This window comes from Elephas maximus, chromosome 13 (assembly GCF_024166365.1).
Source record: "Elephas maximus indicus isolate mEleMax1 chromosome 13, mEleMax1 primary haplotype, whole genome shotgun sequence".
Taxonomy (NCBI): Eukaryota; Metazoa; Chordata; class Mammalia; order Proboscidea; family Elephantidae; genus Elephas; species Elephas maximus.
This window is the reverse complement of record NC_064831.1, coordinates 55818696-55838560: the sequence shown is the minus strand read 5'-3', so window position 1 is coordinate 55838560 and position 19865 is coordinate 55818696. Positions and strand designations below refer to the sequence as shown.

The window sequence follows — 19865 nt, the reverse complement described above, 5'->3', positions numbered from 1 at the left end:
CTCTATGTACAACAGAACTACCCAGCCTTGCGCCATCCTCACAGTTGTTGCTATGCTTGAGCCCATGTTGCAGCCACTGTGTCAGTCCATCTCGTTGAGGGTCGTCCTCTCTTCTGCTGACACTCTACAGTGAAGAAATTAAATATACTATATCAATTTGGATAATTCTTGAAAACATATTGATGAGTAAAAAGCAAATCACAAAAGGACATATATTAGTGTATCACTGTGTAAAATTAAAAAGCACACAAAACAATTATATATGGATATGTATATTCATGTACTAGAAATTTTTAAAATGCATGGTAATAAAATGCACTGACTTTCAGCTAGTGGTTAACTAAGGAGGAGGGAAAGGGATGGAAGCTGGGGCTTTAGCTAAACCTGTCTTTTTTTTATTTCTTTGTGAAATAAAAGATCTGAAATAAATATGGTAAATTGTTAACATTTGTTAAATCTAGGTGGTAAGTACACAGATGTTTGTTATTTAATAGTCTCTTAATATCTAAGAAGAATTTCTTAAAGTTTTAAGGAGCCGTGGTGGTGCAATGATAGCTTATTTTCTATATATATTTGTTCTCAGTGCCATGTACCTATTCTTACATACTTGTTAATACGTGTGTGCATGTATGTATGAACACATCCTCTCACATTAATTCATTTAACAAATGTTATTAAGCATTTTCCATATACCAGATACAATTTTCGGTGATACAGATTCAGCAGTGAGCAAAGCAAAGTCCTAACCATCACGGAATTTAAATTCTAGTAGTAGGAGGCAGATGATAAATACATAAATATATAATGTGCCACATGGTAATACTAAATGCTATGGAGGGAAAAAAAAGTACAAGACTGGGTGGTAGGGAGGGCTGGGCAGGGTGGAGGGGGACTTGTTATTGCGTATAAGGTAGTGAAAAAAGACCTCTCTGATAAAGTGATGTTGGAGCTGGAACTCGAAGGAGATAAAGAAATGTGCTGTGTGACTCTCTCTGTCACTACCCACACGTCAAGGACTCTAAGTTTACATATCCATTTCTGACCTCTCACCTTAGCTGTATTTGATTCTTAACTTGAATTTTCAATAGATTTTTCAAACTTAATATGTCTAAAACTGAAATCCTCATCTTTGCTCCAAAACCTCCTCTACCCCCGTTCTTCCTCATGTCAGTTGAACTTCATTCTTCCAGTTACCCAACCCTAAAACTGTGGAATCACCTTTGACTCTCTTAGACTTTGTATCTAATCAAATAGGAAATCCTCTTGTCTCTATTTTCAGAAAACAAGCAGAATCTGACCTCTTTTCAGCATCCCTACTGCTACCACCCTGGCCCAAGCCATGATCATTTTTTTTACTTTAGTAGCCTCTTAACTGGTCTCGTCACTTCCACACTTGTCTCTTCCCCTCACTTCTCAGCACAGCTGTCAGGGTGACTTTTAAGTCAGATAATGCCACTCTTCTGCTCAAAATCTTCCATTGACTTTCAGTTTCTCTCTGAATAAAAGCCAGAGTCTTTAAAATGTCATACAAGGCCCTACATGATCTGGCTCTCTTATCTCCTTTACTTACTCTTTTACACTCACATTGCCTCCTTTTGACTCTTTGGACATGCCAAGCATACTCCTGTGTCAGCACCTTGAACCCTCTGTCCTGAGATTTATTCATTAAGGAAATACTTTATTGAGCACCTACAGCATGCCAAGTACTGTTCTAGGTGCTAGTGATAGCATAGAATATATAGCTTATATTCTATGAGAGTGGGAGAAATAGACACCAAGTAACGAATATTAAATAAATAAATTATGAAGTATGTTAGAAAGTGATACATGCTGTGCTAAGAAAAAAAAAAAGAAGAAGAAGAAGACATAGGTTAGGATAAAGAGGAACTGGGAGTTCTGGCAAATGGGTTGTAATTTTAAATTGGGTGGTCAGGGTAGGCCTTACTGAGAAGACAGTAAAGGAATTGACCATTCACCTATCATGGGGGAAGAATGTTCTAAATAGAACAGTTTGTGCAAGAGGCCTTGAGGAAGGAGCATTCCTGACAGGTTTTGGGAACAATAAGGAGGGTGTTAGGTCTTCAGGAGGGGAAAATAAAGAAATTGAAGTGGGGGCAGATTAGGTAGAACCCTTAGGTGATTTTAAGGGCTTTGGCTTTTATTCAGAGTAGAACTGAGCTTTTCAAATGGAGCAGTGACATGACTTAATGTTTGCTTTAAAACGATCCTGCTTTTACCTGATAATAGACTGAAGTGGACAGCAAAGGTGGAAGGAAGGAGATCACTAGGGAGATTACTACAATCCATGGTAGTAGCAGTAGAGTAGTAGAATATAAATAACATTAAATTGTGATAATAAATGTTTTGATTATATACTATTTTTAGTTATCAATTATGTTGCCCTCCTTCATTTGCATGGATTATGTGAAGATTGTCTAATTCATATTGTCTAATTCATAAAGCTTATTGTTTTAAAAGCTTTTTAAATATTTATGTATTTATTTACTCAGCAATACTTATTGAACTACCACTATATACAAGGCACTGGGAGTGCAGTGGCAAAGAAGACAAAGTCCCTGCCCTCATTGAGCTTACATTCAAGTGGGAAAACAAGCAAATATAGCGTATAATGACAGAGAGTGACAAGCTATCTGAAGAATAAAGGGGATAGAAAGTGACAGGAGATGCTGTTTTGGTTAGGATGACTAGTAAGGCCTCTCTGAGGAAGGGACATTAGAGCCAAGACCTGAATAAAATGAGGTGAAGAGCATGGGAAGTTTAAAGGCCCTCTCATAGACCTGTGCTTGGTAGGTTTGAGAAAAGGCAGGGAGGCCAGTGATGTTGGAGCAGAGTGAAGGAGTGATAAGGAGATGTGGTTGGAGTGGTAGGAGGCATGATCACAGGTTGTAGAAATCTGATCACATAGGGCTCTGTGGTCCAGAGTAAGGAGTCTGGATTTTATTCTTAATCTAATAGGAAGCCATTTGAGAGTTTTAAGCAAGAAGCAACATGATCTGCCTTACATCTAAAAGGCTCCCTCTGGCTATACAGTGTTGAAGACCAAGAAGCCAAGAAACTGCTTCGGAGACTACAGTAGTGGTAAAAATTAAAAAGGTGACTCCTTGGTCAAGAGCAGTGGTGATGAAGGTGGTGCAGAGTGATCAGATTCAAGGCTGATTTTGAAGGTAGAGTTGACAGAATGTGCAGATGGATTGGATATGGTGTATGAGAGAAAGAGAAAAGACACAAGTGGTTCCAGGGTCTTCAGACTGGTAAATAGTGGGGCCATTTTCTGAGATGGGAAGCACTGGGAGGAGAGCAAGTTTGAGAGGGACAAGATTTCTGTTATAGTTGTGTTAAATATGAGGTGCTCTCAGACACAGAAGTGCGGGTGTCCAGTAGGCACTTGGATATGAGTCTGGAGTTGGTAGGGCGAGGGTATAGTTGGCGCTGGGACTAGAAATTTGAGACTTCTCCGTGAGTAGCTGTTATTTAAAACCATGGACTAAATGTATGAGATCATTTAGAGAAGGTAGAGAGCACATTTAATGATTAGGAAGAAGGGGAGGATCCTACAAAGCAAACTGAGAAGGAGTGGCTGGATAGGGCCGTGAGGGACCAGGAGAGTATGATGCCTCAAAAGCAAGTAAAGAAAATGTTCCCTGAAGGTAGTAACTAATGGTATTAAAACCCACTGAGAGGCTGAATGAGATGAACACTAAGAGTTGACTACTAGATTTGGCATCCTGGAAGTTGTTCAGTTCTTTTAAGGAGCTGTGGGGATTAAAGCCTGGTTTAGAGTGGATTCAGAAGAGAATGGGAAATAAGGAACTGGATACATCAGATTTCAACAACTCTTTTGAGGAATTTTGGCATAAAGGGCTGCAGAAAAATTTGGCAGTATCTAGAAGGGGTGTGGAGTCAGAAAGAAAACATGCACATAAATAGTATTTCTGTATAAAAATAACCATGTAGTTTGTCATTTCTACCCAAAGATTGAACTCAGAATAAAACCTAAATTGTTGTTGCTTAATTTTGTTTTAAAGGGTCAAGCTTTCCTCATGTTACTGCTGTTGCAGGGGAAAGGGAATGTTAAATTTAACTTCTAAAAGAAAAGTAAGCAATAACTTCAGTAAATTGCTGACAAAATAATCAACTGAAAATAGCTAACAGAGAGAAATCTGTTGCTACATTTTAGATAATATATACTGGGGAGATCAAAGAAATTTTATCAAGTGTCTTAGTCATTCAGTGCTGCTGTAACAGAAATACCACAAGTGGATGCCTTTAACAAAGAGAAATTTATTCTCTCATAATCTGGTAGGCCACAAGTCCAAATTCAGGGCATCAGCTCCAGAGAAAGGCATTCTCTCTCTGTTGGCTCTGGAGGAAGGTCCTTGTCATCAATCCTCCCTGGTCGAGATGCTTCTCAGGCACAGGGACCCCGGGTCCAAAAGACGCGCTCTGCTCTTGGTGCTGCTTTCTTGGTGGTATCAGGTTCCTCTGTTTCTCTGCTGGCTTCTCTCTTTTATATCTCAAAAGAGATTGGCTTAAAACACCATCTAACCTTATAGATCTCATCAATATAACTGCTGCTAATCCATATCATTAATGTCATAGTGATAGCATTTACAACACATAGGGAAATTACATCAGATGACAGAATGGTAGACAGTAACACAATACTGGGAATCATGACCTAGCCAAATTGGTACACATATTCTTGGGGGACACAATTCAATCCGTGACATCAAGTTACTGCCTTTTAAAATTAAATGATATTTTCTTTTTTTTTTTTTTTAATTCAGTGGGGATCAGCAGTGTACTTATGTTATAAAAAATCCGTGGCAAAGACTAACACTATATCTTACAAAGCTGGTAAGTATGTTATTTTTCATGAAGCACTTTAGAAATGTATTGTGTGACCCAGTAAGATAAAAGGGGAGGGGGAGCCTGTTTTATGATGCTAGTGTCAGAACTGTTACAAGAACCCTTCCATGTCTCTTGATTCTTAGTTTTGTCTTCATATGCACGTTTATTGGATGGTTTTTGGAAGAGTAATTTTAAAAGCAGGGCTTAAGCATTAGGTTTAAATGAAACAGGCAGTCTCCAGGTTAAGAAATCCGACTTATGGACAACTGGTACATAAGAACAGACTGCCATATTAAAAATTTGAGTTATATTCAGTGCTTCTTAATAACTAACGTACATACTACTTGGTGATGCTCATGAAAACATTGCATGTTTGGGAGTGTTTCGTGTTTTATATGCATAGCAAGGTAGGATGTACACTATTTACTAAGACAAACATTTGACTAACTGCTGGTAAACAAGAACCGTATGTCCTGTTCTGACTTAACGTACAGATTCAACTTAATGACAGACTTAAGAACAGATCTCATTTGTAACCCGGGGGCTGCTGTAACTCGTAAATGGATGCCAGTTCTTTTTTAAGTTTTTCAATCAGAAGATAGTATGGGAAAAATATTTACCCTCCTTTTAATTAATGGTTCTTTAATATCTATATTAATTCTAGTCAAATCTGTAGTTTATATGTAATTATGTTTTATAATAGTGTGAAATATTATAAAGTAATTTGTGATTTTATAACACATAGTTGAAATCTTCAATTTCTTGAGGCTTCAGATATCAAACATACTGATCTTATTTACAAGAGAAGAGATGCAGATTCAGCTTTCTAAAAATACATATATTTTTAATACAGTTTATTTTTGTTGTTGTTGTTAAGAATATACACAGCAGAACATGCCAATTCAGCAGTGTCTACGTGTACAGTTCAGTGACACTGATTACATTCTTCATGTTGTACAGCCATTCTCACCCGACTTTTCCGAGTTGCTTCTCCCCTATTAACATAAACAAACACATATTTTTAAAATTAGTGTCCTAGACTCCTAATTTTTCTTCAACTTTTTATTTTTTAGGACCCACAATTCATCACTATTCCTATACTTAATGGCTTCACTATTACCTCACTACCTGAGAGAGTTAACTGTAGATTTTTGTGGGACCTACTGGCTGGCAAACTGGCTTATAATTAGAGAATTTTAGAGCCGCCTTGGACCTTATTCATCTTTCTCACTTTATAGATGAGAAACCAGAATCCTATGGATATGTGATTTGTCCAGAGTCATACAGTTATTAGTGGCAGAAGCAGCCAGTCTTATTCCCAGTTTATCCTTTTGTTTTTATGGTCATGTCTAGTGACAGCATCCACTTGAAGAAATTCAAGGTCAGGGAAGCTGTTTTTTGTTTCTAGTTTCACAAAATCCAGTACAAGTCTCTGTACTTAGGATGTATTTATTAGAAGATGCCATTTTCCAGCCTAGTCTAAAAGCCAGTTGCTGCCGAGTTGATTCCCACTCTAGTTTACCTAACGTGAAATCATAGATCACTTGAAACTCCTATCTTCATATAATCTGGGGCTATTTAGAAGCTGAGCTTGAGTTGATACTATTCTGGAAACATTGTAAATATGTGGCTTTTCTATTTTTACAAGTAACTTTTTTGTATTTGTGGTAGATATTATATATATACTCATTGGCAATACCCATTTTCATGTGTAAAATCCCCCGAGGAAAGGTTATTGAGAGCTGAAAAATTCAAAAATGGTATATTCGTATGCCTTGAATTAATGTGACCACAAACTGAATTTTTAGGTCTGTATATTTCTATAGGGTTATCTTTTTTTGTTTGCCTTATCTAGCCTTTGTGGATGAAGCTTGGTAAGTATTAAGCAGTTTGTTAATATTAAAAGTTACAGTGTTGAAAATTTAAATCTATATGAATCCTGTGAAGCATTCAAAGTTATTTGATGAACATATGCATGTTTTGGCCTTCCAAATGTGGGAAATGAGAAACATTTTCATAATTCAAATTATGAACAGCTGAATTTAGGAAGTGATGACCTAATATTTATTACTGTTTTTACAGGTTTAATTTGTAGATATCCCCAAGAGGATTATGAATCATTCTCACTACCAGAATCTGTTCCCCTCTTTTGTTTACCAATGGGTGCAACTATTGAATGTTGGCCACCAAACAGCAAATACCCTCTCCCTGTGTTTTCTACCTTTGTGTTAACTGGAGCATCAGCTGAAAAGGTACTATGTGTTTTAACAAATGGCATTTACAAATTTTGTGTACATTTTCAAGCCTTAAGTTTTATATAATGCAAGGAACAGTAGGAAAAATAGCTGGTTAAGTTAAATCCATGCCTCTTACAGTTGGTTAAAATAATATATCCAGAGACATAGGAAAAGAGAATTTTCATTTTATCCCATCCACTTGGTCCTTTTTTTGTGAATATGGTGAAAGATTGGTTTGTTTTATGTGATTAAAGAAACTTTTGAAGTAGTACAAAAGACATCATTAAATATATAATGCTGTTTGCAATCTTTTACTGTTATAGCTGGCAGGGACCTTGGGAATCATGTAGTCCAACAGGCTCAACTTACAGATAGAGAAACTGAGGTCCAGAGAAATTTAGTGAGCTGCCCAAGATTGGAATTTATATTTCCTTATCTGAAATTCTGTCCCACTTTCTACCAAACAATTATTTTCAGTCATTTTCTTATAGAGAATGTTGCAACAATTGCTTTCATTCTCCATAAAGCAATGCAGTTTAATTAAGCAGTTTTTCCTCCCCCAATAAGAGGACCTGAGAATAGTGCTGTATAGTACTTTTATACTTCAAGAAAGCAAGAGTGATGTCTGTTCACCACTGCGTTCCTAATACTGGCACTTAGCCTCGCTCATAGCAAGCATCCATTAAATGTATAACTGATGATGTAATTTGATGTATAAAAAAAAATTTTTTTTGTTTGTTACATATATTTCCTGTTTTGCAGGTCTATGGTGCTGCTATTCAGTTTTATGAACCATACTCTGAGGAGAATCTCACGGAAAAACAGAGATTTCTTTTGGGATTAACATTGCCGGCAGATGGAAAGCCTGATAGTTCCAAAACAATTCACACTAGTAAATGCATTTGTCTTCTTTCTCACTGGCCCTTTTTTGATGCATTCAAGAAGTTTCTGACTTTTCTATATCGTTATTCCATCTCTGGACCTCATGTCCTTCCAATTGAGAAGTAAGTTAGACATCATCTTGGTTCAAAATTTAGCAGATCTTTTCATTATGTGGTATATTGTTACTTAATTGAGTAAATTTTATGTGGAGACTGAACTTCTCAATAGTTATTTTGAAAAAAGAACTTGATAAATAACTTTATACCTAACGAAATAAAATAAATGTTTCATTTTTCTTTCCATCATCTTGCCAGGCTTAAAGAACCTAATCTGGAGAGATATTGTAATTTTTATACTAATTTGTAATTCTTATATTAAAAAAAAATTTTTTTTAATAATTCTTATATATAACGGGTTTATTACGAAACTTTAAAAAATATTCATACTATTTTAATGTCATGAATTTAGATGATTAAATGAATACTTTGTTTTTTGCTTTATTAACTTTAGTGATTTAATTTAAGATCACTAAAATTAATTGATATTTCATGCCATAAAATCTGATGTCAGTGAGATCTAAACATGTCAATTGTTTGACTGTTGTTTATACCATCTATCACTTGAGCTCTTTCGTGTCCTCAGGCAGAATTCTCTGATTCTGATGACAGTTGGGCGGTGATAGGATTGTTATAAAAGCATTCAGTGCGCAATATTACTCTTAATTTTGCCTTATCTTTTTCTATTCTTAATCCCAACAGTCCTCAATTTTTTTGGCCTGAGGACCCCCCAAAAGCTTTCGTTTATGTGTTTGTATCAATATTTATTATAATAGAAATTAAAACTGAGAAACTTTTCAAATATTTATTCATTGATTTAAAAAAAAATTATATGTTAACATGAATATCTTTTTTGAAAAATAGCTACTTGCCAAAACAAAAAAATATTTAGTGAGAAGAGTGGCGTTATTTGACATTTTTGCAAATCTCTTTAAAGTCTGGCTTAGTTGCACAGTTGGGTTCTCATATATGCCTCTGCATTGAATCTGTTGCGACAAGTTGTTTTGGCTCAACTATATGAAGAAAATCTGGCTTCACACAGATAAACAAGTGGAAAAATGAGGAGCATTTGAGTAATCTTTTCAGAAAATTGTGGATATTCTTTTTTGAGACTGCACCAAAATTTGACAAGTGGTAGTTTTTACAGGTTATTTGCAATGTGGAACCTGAACCTTTAGCAGTGAACTTTCTTTCCTTGTTAACATTAAAAGCCACAGGTCTGTCTTGTTCTTTTAGTGGAACTTTTACTTACGCGTGATTTTATAGCATTGCGCATTGGTCATTTGGAAAATATCGACTCACTGAGTTAAGCAGATCTTCCTAATGTAAACATATTTCATTATCAATGTAAAAAAATTATGTTTCTTATTATCACCACCTATCTCACCAGGCAAGTTTTGAGTATTAGGAAACTATCAGGCTCATGGTGGCAAAATTCTAATTTTTGAATTGTATAAGTTTTTTAAGTTTTACAAATTATGAATTTAATTATTGGCAACAAATACTGTCAGTTATTTTCCTTGAGGCAATAGGGTCACTTCATTTTCTTTTAGAAAATATCTGCCAAATACCTGACTGGATAACCTTAGTTTGTCAGTAAAAATGATACTCTTAAAAAGAGGAAAACAGTTAACTCACTTGCGACTAAACAAACAAGTGCTTTTCCTCAAGACAACAGTGGTACTTCTGTATTCAGAAGAAATGCTTTATGCATACTTCCCTTTCAGTCCACAGAGTATTTTTTAAAAGTATACCTGCAGGGTCAAGATTTAATAAAATTGTTACTATTTACTGCTTAATGAAACTGACATTCTTTTACTACCAGTGTGTTAATAAAGAATATTAATAATGTCTGCTAGTACAGTTTGGTGCCTCTGCACTGATTCATGGTAAGGTGCTCACAGTTTTACCCACAGTGCTTTTGCATCATCAGTGCCTATGTTTTACCCACAATGCTTTTGCATCATTAGCGCCTCTATTAAGGCAAACAACACCTTAATATTATTACTAAAATAGTTTTGACCTCACATACCCTCCCCAAATGGTTCTTGGAAGTCTTTAGGGATCTGTAGATCACACTTTGATTTTCCCTATTCCAACTACCAATTCTTCAGATAACTTAGGCAGACTTGTGTCCTGTAGGACTCGTTCCCCTCATCTTTATTCTAGACTGAGAGTACCCTGATGGTAGAGACTGGTAGCTTTATGCCTCTTTTACATTTCCCTTCATGTCTGCCATAGTGTCTTATATATGGTAAGCAGTCAATACATGTTTGTAAAATTAGTAAATTTCTCTTCTAGTGTTCTATAGCCCATTGAAATTAACTCGGTTCTGAAACCAAGATGATTTTGAAACAATGCTTAAAAAAGAATAATAAAACAGAAATAAAATAGCTTATTCAGAAAAAAAAATTTTTTTCTCTATAGTTGCCTTTGTTCTGTTCCATAGTGTTCAAAACAAAGCCCATCAATCTAACTTTTTGTCTATATTCTTCTGGAAAAAAACTTATAAAATCAGTAATAGAATTTGTTTACCTATTGTTGATAGAAGTATATTGTTTATCTTTTAGAATTAACTCATTTTTCTGGAGCACTGTAAATGGTTGTTTCACTTCCAAAGATAAGCAATTGACTAAAAAGCATATTATAAATATGGAAATTAGCTTATTTAATAATGTCCATATCATCTTCATAGGGAGAGATAAACATTGAAATGGTGTTTAAGACAGTGATGATTACAATTGTTATATGTGAGCATCTATTAATGTGAAAGTTACTGGATTGAGGCGCAAACATTTTTAATGGGACAGATGGTTTTGGGTTGCTGTTTGTTCCCTTGTTTTCACAGTACTGAGATTTCAAAATTAATTACAGGTACACAAAGGCTTTGACTCAGCTTGGGCTGGTGATGACATGTTGGCCTTTACAGCATGTGGTAGTCACTTTGGAATAAATAAACTGGGTTTTTGTTTGTTTGTTTTTAAGGCATATTTCTCATTTTATGCACAAAGTTCCTTTTCCATCTCCTCAAAGACCACGGATTTTAGTTCAGGTAAGGCCATTGAATGATTATTGACTCTGTCAAAGTGTAGCATAAGAATAATAATTTTAAGTGAGAAAAAAAATGAGATCTAAAGAGAACCAGATGCTATTTCATGTGGAGTTTGGGCTCTTAATGTGTTATAAACCCCCTCCCAGACAGCTAACATTTCTGCTTTAGAGAAAGAGTTAAATTGAAAGGGATTTCTTTCCCTAAATTTGCTCTAGGTGTTTGAAAGTTTGTGCTTTTGGTAATCATTCAGTAAGATAAATGTATTAAAGAGATATAAGGAAAAGTTGTGCTTTTACATATATTGTAGGAAGAAAGGAATGCCCGTATATTTTATGTGACGAGGGAACTTTAAAATGAACATAATTTTCCCCATCTCTTTCCCCAATTGAATGTATCCTGCATTTACATTTCCTTTTTGTTTGTGTTCTTGATACTTAAGTTGTCTGATTTTTTAATCATCATTTTTGAATGGATTTATATAAAGAAATACTTTCATGTATTATCATTATGTGGTCTTATTGTATTCATCACAGCCCCAACAAGGTATCATTCAGCATTAAAAATCATCCTGGAAATAGGTATTTACAGATTTGTGGAAATATGTATAAATTTGAAAATATAGATAAAAATAATTGTATTTTTGTATTAATTCAGATAAAATATCTGGAAAAATATCAGTTTGATGATCTTTATAATGAGTGTACGTATCCACATATCATCACTTTCTTCTTGTAAGTGCTTAGTACCAGAATAGAGATAGCACACTCAGTTTGAAAGCATACAAAGGATTTGTTTTACAGGCAGGGTTGGCAAACCTTTTTTTGTTAGGGATCAGATAGTAAATATTTTAGGCTTTGCAGGCCATCCGATCTCTATCCCAGCTCCTCTGCTGTGCTGTTACAGCACAAAAGCAGCCAGAAGCAGTACACAAATGACAGGCATGGCTGTATTCCAGCAAAACACAAACAGGAGGGCTGCAAATTTGACCCGTGGGCCGTAGGCTTGCTAACCCTGGCTTTATAGCATTAGATGATTAATGTAATCTTTTAATGCAGGTTTGCTTCAATGACATTTGGGGGAAATGCTGAGGAACAAAAGAAAATAAATAGAATTCAGAGTAGGAAAAACTAGTGATTGGAAGGTACCAGCCATCAGGATGTGTTCTTTAGGATCTTAATCAGTGATAGCAGCAGTTCCTACACTAGTCAGTGGATACAGTGCAGCTTCCTGGGCACCTTTATTAGCCTGTACGTTTTTACCAGAAAGTGGTGTTCATCCTGAGTTTTCAAATCTTTGTTTTAAATCTTACAGTTATCACCACATGATAATCTGATTCTCAGTCAACCTGTTTCTTCACCTCTCCCACTAAGGCAAGTAAAACTTCCTTTCTGTTTAAATTTCTTTAAATCTAGTGTGAGGCCAAAGTGACATTCAAATATTTTCTCTGTTTGCTAGATAAAATTTCAAGTGTTGATAGAAGTACTTCTCATTTAACTTTTTTTATTATCTAAATTCCCTTTACTTGGTATTTAGGTCACAGATTTGAAGAAACAAGGAATTTTACAGTAGTGTTTGGGATTTTAAATACCCATTTATTACCATCAATACTATTACATAAATGTATATATATGTGGATTTTGAAAATAATTTTTTTTAGCTTTAATTATCCCTCAGAGAAAATTAAAATGCAATTCATTTTAAAAAGTGACCCAAAATAAGAGGGTAATTATGATTAATAAACCAAAGACTTGGAACAATGTATGTCATCAGCTTAAAAATTTAGAGGAATTATGATGCATGTTTTTTTCTGCGGTATCCTTTATTGAAATCCAATTAGCTATGTAATTTTTCTAGCAGAGAAATAGTTACAGTGTAATTAAGTTATTATGTAGCACATACCTAAGGGAGACCAGCTGCCATCTTTGACATTAGTTTTGTAAGAATTGCAAATTATTTCATCAGGAGGCCTTGGCGCAGAGTGACCAGTGTTCTCTTAACCTTTGTTTGGTCCCAAAATAAACTAGAAATACTGACTGAGACCACATGTAAATGATCTAAATTATCCAAGGCTTTTTTTTTTTTTTTTGTAACAGCTTTGTTGCGATATGCCCATTTAAGGTGTACAGGTCAGTGGTGGTAAAGTGTATTCAGAGTTGTGCAGCTGTCACCACAGTCAATTTTAGAACATTTTCATCACCCCAGAAAGAAACTTACCCTTTAGCAGTCACTTTCCAATTCCTTCATCCTCCCCAGCCCTAGGCAACCACTGATCTACTTTAAACCGAAAAACCAAATCCACCGCCATGGAGTCAATTCCGACTCATAGCGACCCTACAGAACAGAAGTAGAACTGCCCCATAGAGTTTCCAGGGAGCGCCTGGTGGATTTGAACTGCTGATTTTTTGGTTGGCAGCCATAGTACTTAACCACTATGCCACGAGAGTTTCCTTTGTCTCTAGAGATTTGCCTATTCTGGACATTTCTTACAAATGGAATCATACAATACGTGGCCTTTTGTGTCTGGCTTCTTTCAGTTGGCATAAAGTTTCCAAGGTTCATCCATGTAGTAGCATGTACCACTACTTTATTCCTTTTTTAAACATTTTATTGTGCTTTAGATGAAAGTTTCAGGGCAAATATTAGTTTCCCATTCAATAATTTATACACAATTTATTCTATGACAAGGCTGCAATCCCTGCAATGTGTCAGCACTCTTCTGCTTTCCCTTTACACCCTGGGTTCCCTGTGTCCGTTAGTCCAGGTTTTCTGCCCCTTCCTGCCTTCTCATCTTTGCTTTTGGGCAGGTGTTGCCCATCTGGTCTCATATAGTTGATTGTTCTACGGAGCATGTTCCCCACAGGGATTATATACTATATTTTATTTATCCATTCATCAGTTGATGAGCATTTAGGTTGTTTGTAGTTTGGGATTGCTGTGACTAATGCTGCTGTGTAGATACATAAGTTTTGTGTGGACATATGTTTTCATTTCTCCAAGAGATTTTGTTATTAGTTTTGCTTTATTAAAAAAAAATTTAATTCACTAAAATCAGTTGTTTAGCATTATGTAGACAAGATACTGGTTGGATTACTGAATTATGTAATTTTTCAAGGCAGTATTTTGTTACCATATACAAGATCTAAGTTTATTGTTTTGCTTTGTATCATTTGTAGCTCCTGATTTCCTATTACTATTGTCATTGCAATAGTAATGTAATATATATATTCATAACCCAAATTTTAATATGTGTATTTACATTAAAGGAAGTGAGCCTGCAAGTCATGTAGCTCTTCTGATAATTACAGGGCGAGATGAGCCATGTTCTAAAAATTTCTATTAAAGGATTTGTCTTCACCATTCAACCAAAGCATGCCTTTCATGAATTGAATTCTTTATTTTGAACGTTATCTGCATTGCAGATCATTTTATATAAAATGAAGCAGATGACTTCTCATTTTCCATGTTGAATACAATGCAAAAGAATCGAATGATTTTGAAACCTCTTAAAATTACATTGTTTTCATGGATGTTTGCCATGCAGTGTTTTCCTTACGTAAGAGCAGCAGTCATGTTTAAAGTTGAATATATAATACAAATAATACCCTAATAATGTACTTTTCTTATTATTTTAGACCATAAGGTATTTGGATCTTAATTTTTTTAATCACTTATTCAATAAATATATTTGTTTGGGTTGACAGTGGTGGCAAGTTTTCAACACTACTTCAGAATTTAGGCCCTGAAAATGCCGTGACATTACTGGTGTTTGCAGTAACAGAACATAAAATCCTCATTCATTCCTTGCGGCCTTCCGTGCTTACTAGTGTGACAGAAGCACTAGTGTCTGTGAGTATCGTGGTTTCTTACTGCCAGGCAATTTAGTTTTCATCCTAATTTATTCATATAATTTAATGTTATTTTAATGCTTATCTAAAATTCATAGAGTAATGAATTTTTATATTATGGAAACAGTTTTAATTTCCTGACCATTAACTCTAGTTATAACTATTTAATTTGTTATCAAGCATTAGGCATTAGCTATAAGTATTTAAAAGATAATTTTTTTATATGCTTACAACTTATACTTCAGTATCAAAAACCTGAATATTCTCCTATCTCTTGTTTATCCAAGATGATTTTCCCGTTTCACTGGCCATGCCCATATGTTCCTCTCTGCCCACTGGCTTTAGCAGATGTCTTGAGTGCACCATGTCCATTCATAGTAGGGATTGATTCAAGATACTTTGATCTCTACGATCCTCCCCCAGATGTTAGTTGTGTTGACCTAGACACCAACACCATTTCTCAGTAAGTACATTTTAGAGATTCCATACCTAATAACTTACAACCTCATAGTGCATGTGTGTAATCGTATCTTTTGTGAATGTTCATTAGAATTGTTTTGAGATACAATGTTTTCTTTGTATTTGTGGTTATTACCATCTTTGAATCAGCACTTACGTGCCTTGATGGGGTAGATTTAGGGTATTAAGGAAGGTTTTAATGGAAAGGAAATATACTTCTAGTCCTTACATCTTATAAGTATTGAAGAAACTTTGTAATTTTATGCTTACTTAGAAATTTAGCAGAAGGGAAATTAAGATGAAAAATAGAAAATGTTTATTTTTCTCTAGTCAGATGAGTGTGGGTGAAATCACAAATTAAATTTAAAACACTGTTTCTTGATTAATACTTCAATCCTGTTTCTAGTTCTGTGTAATACTATTAGAAGGCTAATACTAGTATTCCATAGGGAAATTAATGTAATAATATTAAAATTTTAATAACTTTTAAATTATATATACTTTCATCACCTTTACACTCTAGGAATATAAGACTTTTATAAGTTTCCCTCTTTTTATTGGGATAATACTTAAGTCGTGGTTATTGGAGCTGTATTTTACGTTATAACTCAGTACTTCTCTTGTGTTTTCTTGCAACAGTCCCTTATTTTCAGTTTAATTGCACTTAAGTTATTTAGGGAAGAGGAAATTGATGCAGTGACTTTACATCTCCACAGGACATACTTAAAATAACTGCAATTTAGTTTATTAATAAAGCCCAAAAGCTAGTATGGCTTTTATAATTTAAATATGTACATCCAAATGCATTTGTCTCCATTTTTTAAAAAGTGCTATTAATTTTAAAGCCTTTTATTTAATTTTGAAGTCTTAGATTAATTCTCAGTTTTGTCTATGTCAAAACTTGAAGTGTCTAAACCATTAGAAAAGTTTAGTAAAAAAATCAGTCTTCTATGATAAAGAATTTATGCTGTTGAAAAGCTTTTATTTGTAGAAAACCTCACCAAGAAAATATAGAGTGTATTTTGTATATAAGTCATTTTACATAGGGGTCAGATAGAGTCAAAGATTCTCTGCCAGGAACATTTAACTCTTTACTGGGAATATTTTATTCTTTAAATATTAAAGTAATGTTGTTATGTTACATGACAATATTTTTGAAAATTGAACTTAAGGATAGTAAATAAATATATACTGTGCTTATTATGGTAATAAATTATGTTTTTTCTTTTTGTACTTTGCCTCCATTTGTTAAAAAAGAATTTTTTTCTTTCTATTTACTGTTTGATCTTTCTGCTTTGATCACTAATGAGTTAAAGAATCAAAGAAACAAGAGTCATTTGTACTCATCGGTTTTCCTCCTTGTTGATATAATCACTCTTCCTATGGGAGGATAGACTAGGGAACTAACAGCTTTCTCCTTCCCTTCATCCAGAATTTCTGAAGCCTCAGCCTGAAATTTCAAAGAAAAATAAATCCTGAGTATGGAGCTTACAGTTTTCCCTCTCTGGCTCTTAAACAAAAAACCAAACTCACTTGCCATCAAGTCAATTCTGATTCCTAGTGACCCTATAGGACAGAGTAGAACTGCCTGTGAATGTCAAGAAATTTCTGAAAAATGGGAAAGCAATTCCTATCTTATATAAGCTAAGCATAAAGCCATACCCATTGCATAAGCTATCTCACGTTATTCTCCATTCTCTGCGAGGTAGTTTTTATCAACCCTATCTGACAGATACTGAAACTTAGATTTTTAAGTAATTTATCAGTGGGCACATAGCTTATACTGCCAGAACTGGGTTTTGAAACCAACACTGTCTGTCTACAAAACTAATACTTCTGCTATTAATTATTGGGTAACTATTTATGTAATTAGTACTCTTATAAATGGAAGGAATATGAATAAAAATGCAGAAGGCTATGATAGATCCAAACTCAAGCACTAGATAGAACTCTCATACCTAGCCTAGTTTTAGACTGAAGATATCAAAGGCAAGAGGGAAAATTGTGTGAATAAGTAACATTGATGAGGTGTAAGCAGATAATACCAAGGTATTATTCATTCATTTATCCACAGACATATCTTGAGTGCTCATTTTTTGCTAGGCACTGAAATAAACAGGCAAACCAAATACACTCCTTTCTCTCAAGTTGACGGGCATGTACACCATGAATGGCAAGGCATGGAAGGAGCGCCAGGTTGCAAAATTTAAAGAAAATATTGTAAAAAGTGTTTCTACTTTGTGTTCCCACTTTAAGGCAGGATTTCATGTTCCTGATCACATTATAAATGTAATAAAACCTTCACAGCAGGACATCTGCAATTTGATCCTGCCCTACCTTTGTTTTTATTTTCATTTATGAAGAAAGAGCGGGTAGATTCCAAGACAGTCCTCCTTAGTCAGCTTAAGCTTTCCCATCCACTCTTTTCTTTGCTTAATTTTCAAAATGATATTTGCCCTTTTTGTTCTGTGGGAAGTTTAGAGAGCTGTCTCAGTTATCTCGTGCTGCTATAGCAGAAACACCACAGGTGGGTGGCTTTAACAAACAAATTTATTCTCTCACAGCTTAGGGGGCTAGAAGTCTGAATTCAGGGTGTCAGCTCTAGGAAAAGGCTTTCTGTCTCTGTCTACTTAGAGAAAGGTCCTTGTCTCTTTGAGCTTCTGCTCCTGAGCAACCTTCATGTGACTTGGCATCTCTCTTCCCTCATTTCTGCTTCTTTTGCTTGCTTGTTTAATCTCTTTTATATTTCAAAAAGGGAGCCCTGGTGGCACAGTGGTTAAAGCACTAGGCTGCTAACCAAAGGATCAGCAGTTCAAACCCATTAGCCGATAGGAGAAAGACGTAGCAGTCTGTTTCCATAAAGATTTACAGCATTGGAAACCCTATGGGGCAGTTCTACTCTGTCCAATAGGGTTGTTATGAGTCAGAATTGACTTGACAGCAGTGGGTTTGGTTTTTGTTTTGGTTATATCTCAAAAGAGACTGAGTCAAGATACACCCTAATGCTGCCTCATTAAAATTATAAACATAACCTAATCCCGCCTTGTTAACATTCTTCCCATCACATCATCCCAAAGGTCTTCAGTCAACTCCAAGTCCAAAATCTCATCTTCTGAATTATCTAAATCAAATATGAGTGAGACTTTAGGTGTATTCCATCCTGGGGCAAAATTCTTCTTCATCTGTGAATTTGTGAAATCTAGGCTACAAGTTATCGGTTTCCAAAGTACAATGGTGGAACAAGTACAAGGTAGACATTTCCGTTACAAATGGGAGAAGTTGGAGGGAAAGAAGGGATGACAGGCACCAGGCAAGTCCAAAACCTAGCGGAACAAATTACGTTAGCTCTCAAGTGTTGGAAATAATCCTCAGTTCTCTGAGACCACCTAGGTTATGCACCCCCCTACCCCACCCCGACTGCCGACTCTGGGTGTTGGCCATGCTATTTGCAATCTGAGTGGAGGCCCCTTGGGTCTGGGCTTCAGCTCCACTTCCCATGCCCTCTGGGACAGCAACTCTGCTCCCTCAGCTTTGGGTCACCCAGTTCTCATAGTCCTTCTGAGTGGCGACCCCACCCGCTTGGTCCTGGCAGACCCCGCTAAGTCCTGTTTTCACTTTGCATAGTTCTTTTTAAGTCCATCTCTTCCCTTTCATATTTTACTATAAGCGGCAAGGAGAAACCATGCGGCCCCTTTAAGATCTTGCTTAGAAATCTCATCAGCCAGATATCCAAGTTCACCACTTCCGAGTTCTACCTTCCACCAAACATTGGAACATAATTCAGACAAGCTCCTTGCTGCTGCATAAAAAGCATCACCCTTCCTCCACTTTTCAATCACATGTTCATTGTTTTCTTTTAAAGCCTTACCAGAAACACATTTAATACCCACGTCTCTAGCAACGTTCTGTTGCTGGCACCATATGTATTCTCTCAGATGATAAAGCTCTTTTCACTTCCTTCTGGACCCTCACCAGAATTGCCTTTGATATACATAGTTCTACCAGTAGTCTCTTCAAGGCAGTCTAGGCTTTTCACCTTAAAATTCTTCCAGGCTCTACCCGTTACCCAACTCCAAAATCACTTCTATGTTTTAGGTATCTGTTAGAGCAGCACCCCCATTCTGGTACCAAATTCTGTCTTAGTTATCTAGTGCTCCTATAGCAGAAATACCACAAGTGGATGGCCTTAACAAACAGAAATTTATTGTCTCACAGCTTAGGAGGCTAGAAGTCTGAATTCAGGGTGTCAGCTGCAGTTAAAAGCTTTCCCTCTCTGTCAGCTCTGAGGAAGGTCTTTGTTTCTTTGAGCTTCTGCTCTTGGGTGATCTTCATGTGGCTTGGCAACTCTCTTCTCCCATCTCTCCTCTCACTTGCTTGTTTAATCTCTTTTATATTTCAAAAGAGATTGACTCAAGATATACCCTAATCCTTCCTCATTAACATAATAAACATAACCTAATGC

General features: G+C 35.6%; 1 protein-coding gene across 5 annotated transcripts in view; it reads left to right on the top strand.

Annotated features, from left to right (window-relative positions):
- The window catches only part of DENND4A (DENN domain containing 4A), a 128388-nt gene that overhangs the window by 48400 nt on the left and 60123 nt on the right, over positions 1-19865 (top strand). For all 5 annotated transcript variants that reach the window (XR_007519821.1, XM_049905233.1, XM_049905231.1 and 2 more), the window contains 7 exons: positions 4809-4878; positions 6955-7124; positions 7872-8113; positions 11033-11099; positions 12411-12469; positions 14801-14945; positions 15232-15407. Coding sequence is in view for 4 of the 5 variants with exons in the window: in XM_049905233.1 (XP_049761190.1) it covers positions 4809-4878; positions 6955-7124; positions 7872-8113; positions 11033-11099; positions 12411-12469; positions 14801-14945; positions 15232-15407 (929 nt within the window). In the remaining variant the exon portion in view is untranslated. The remainder of the gene's footprint in view (positions 1-4808; positions 4879-6954; positions 7125-7871; positions 8114-11032; positions 11100-12410; positions 12470-14800; positions 14946-15231; positions 15408-19865) is intronic.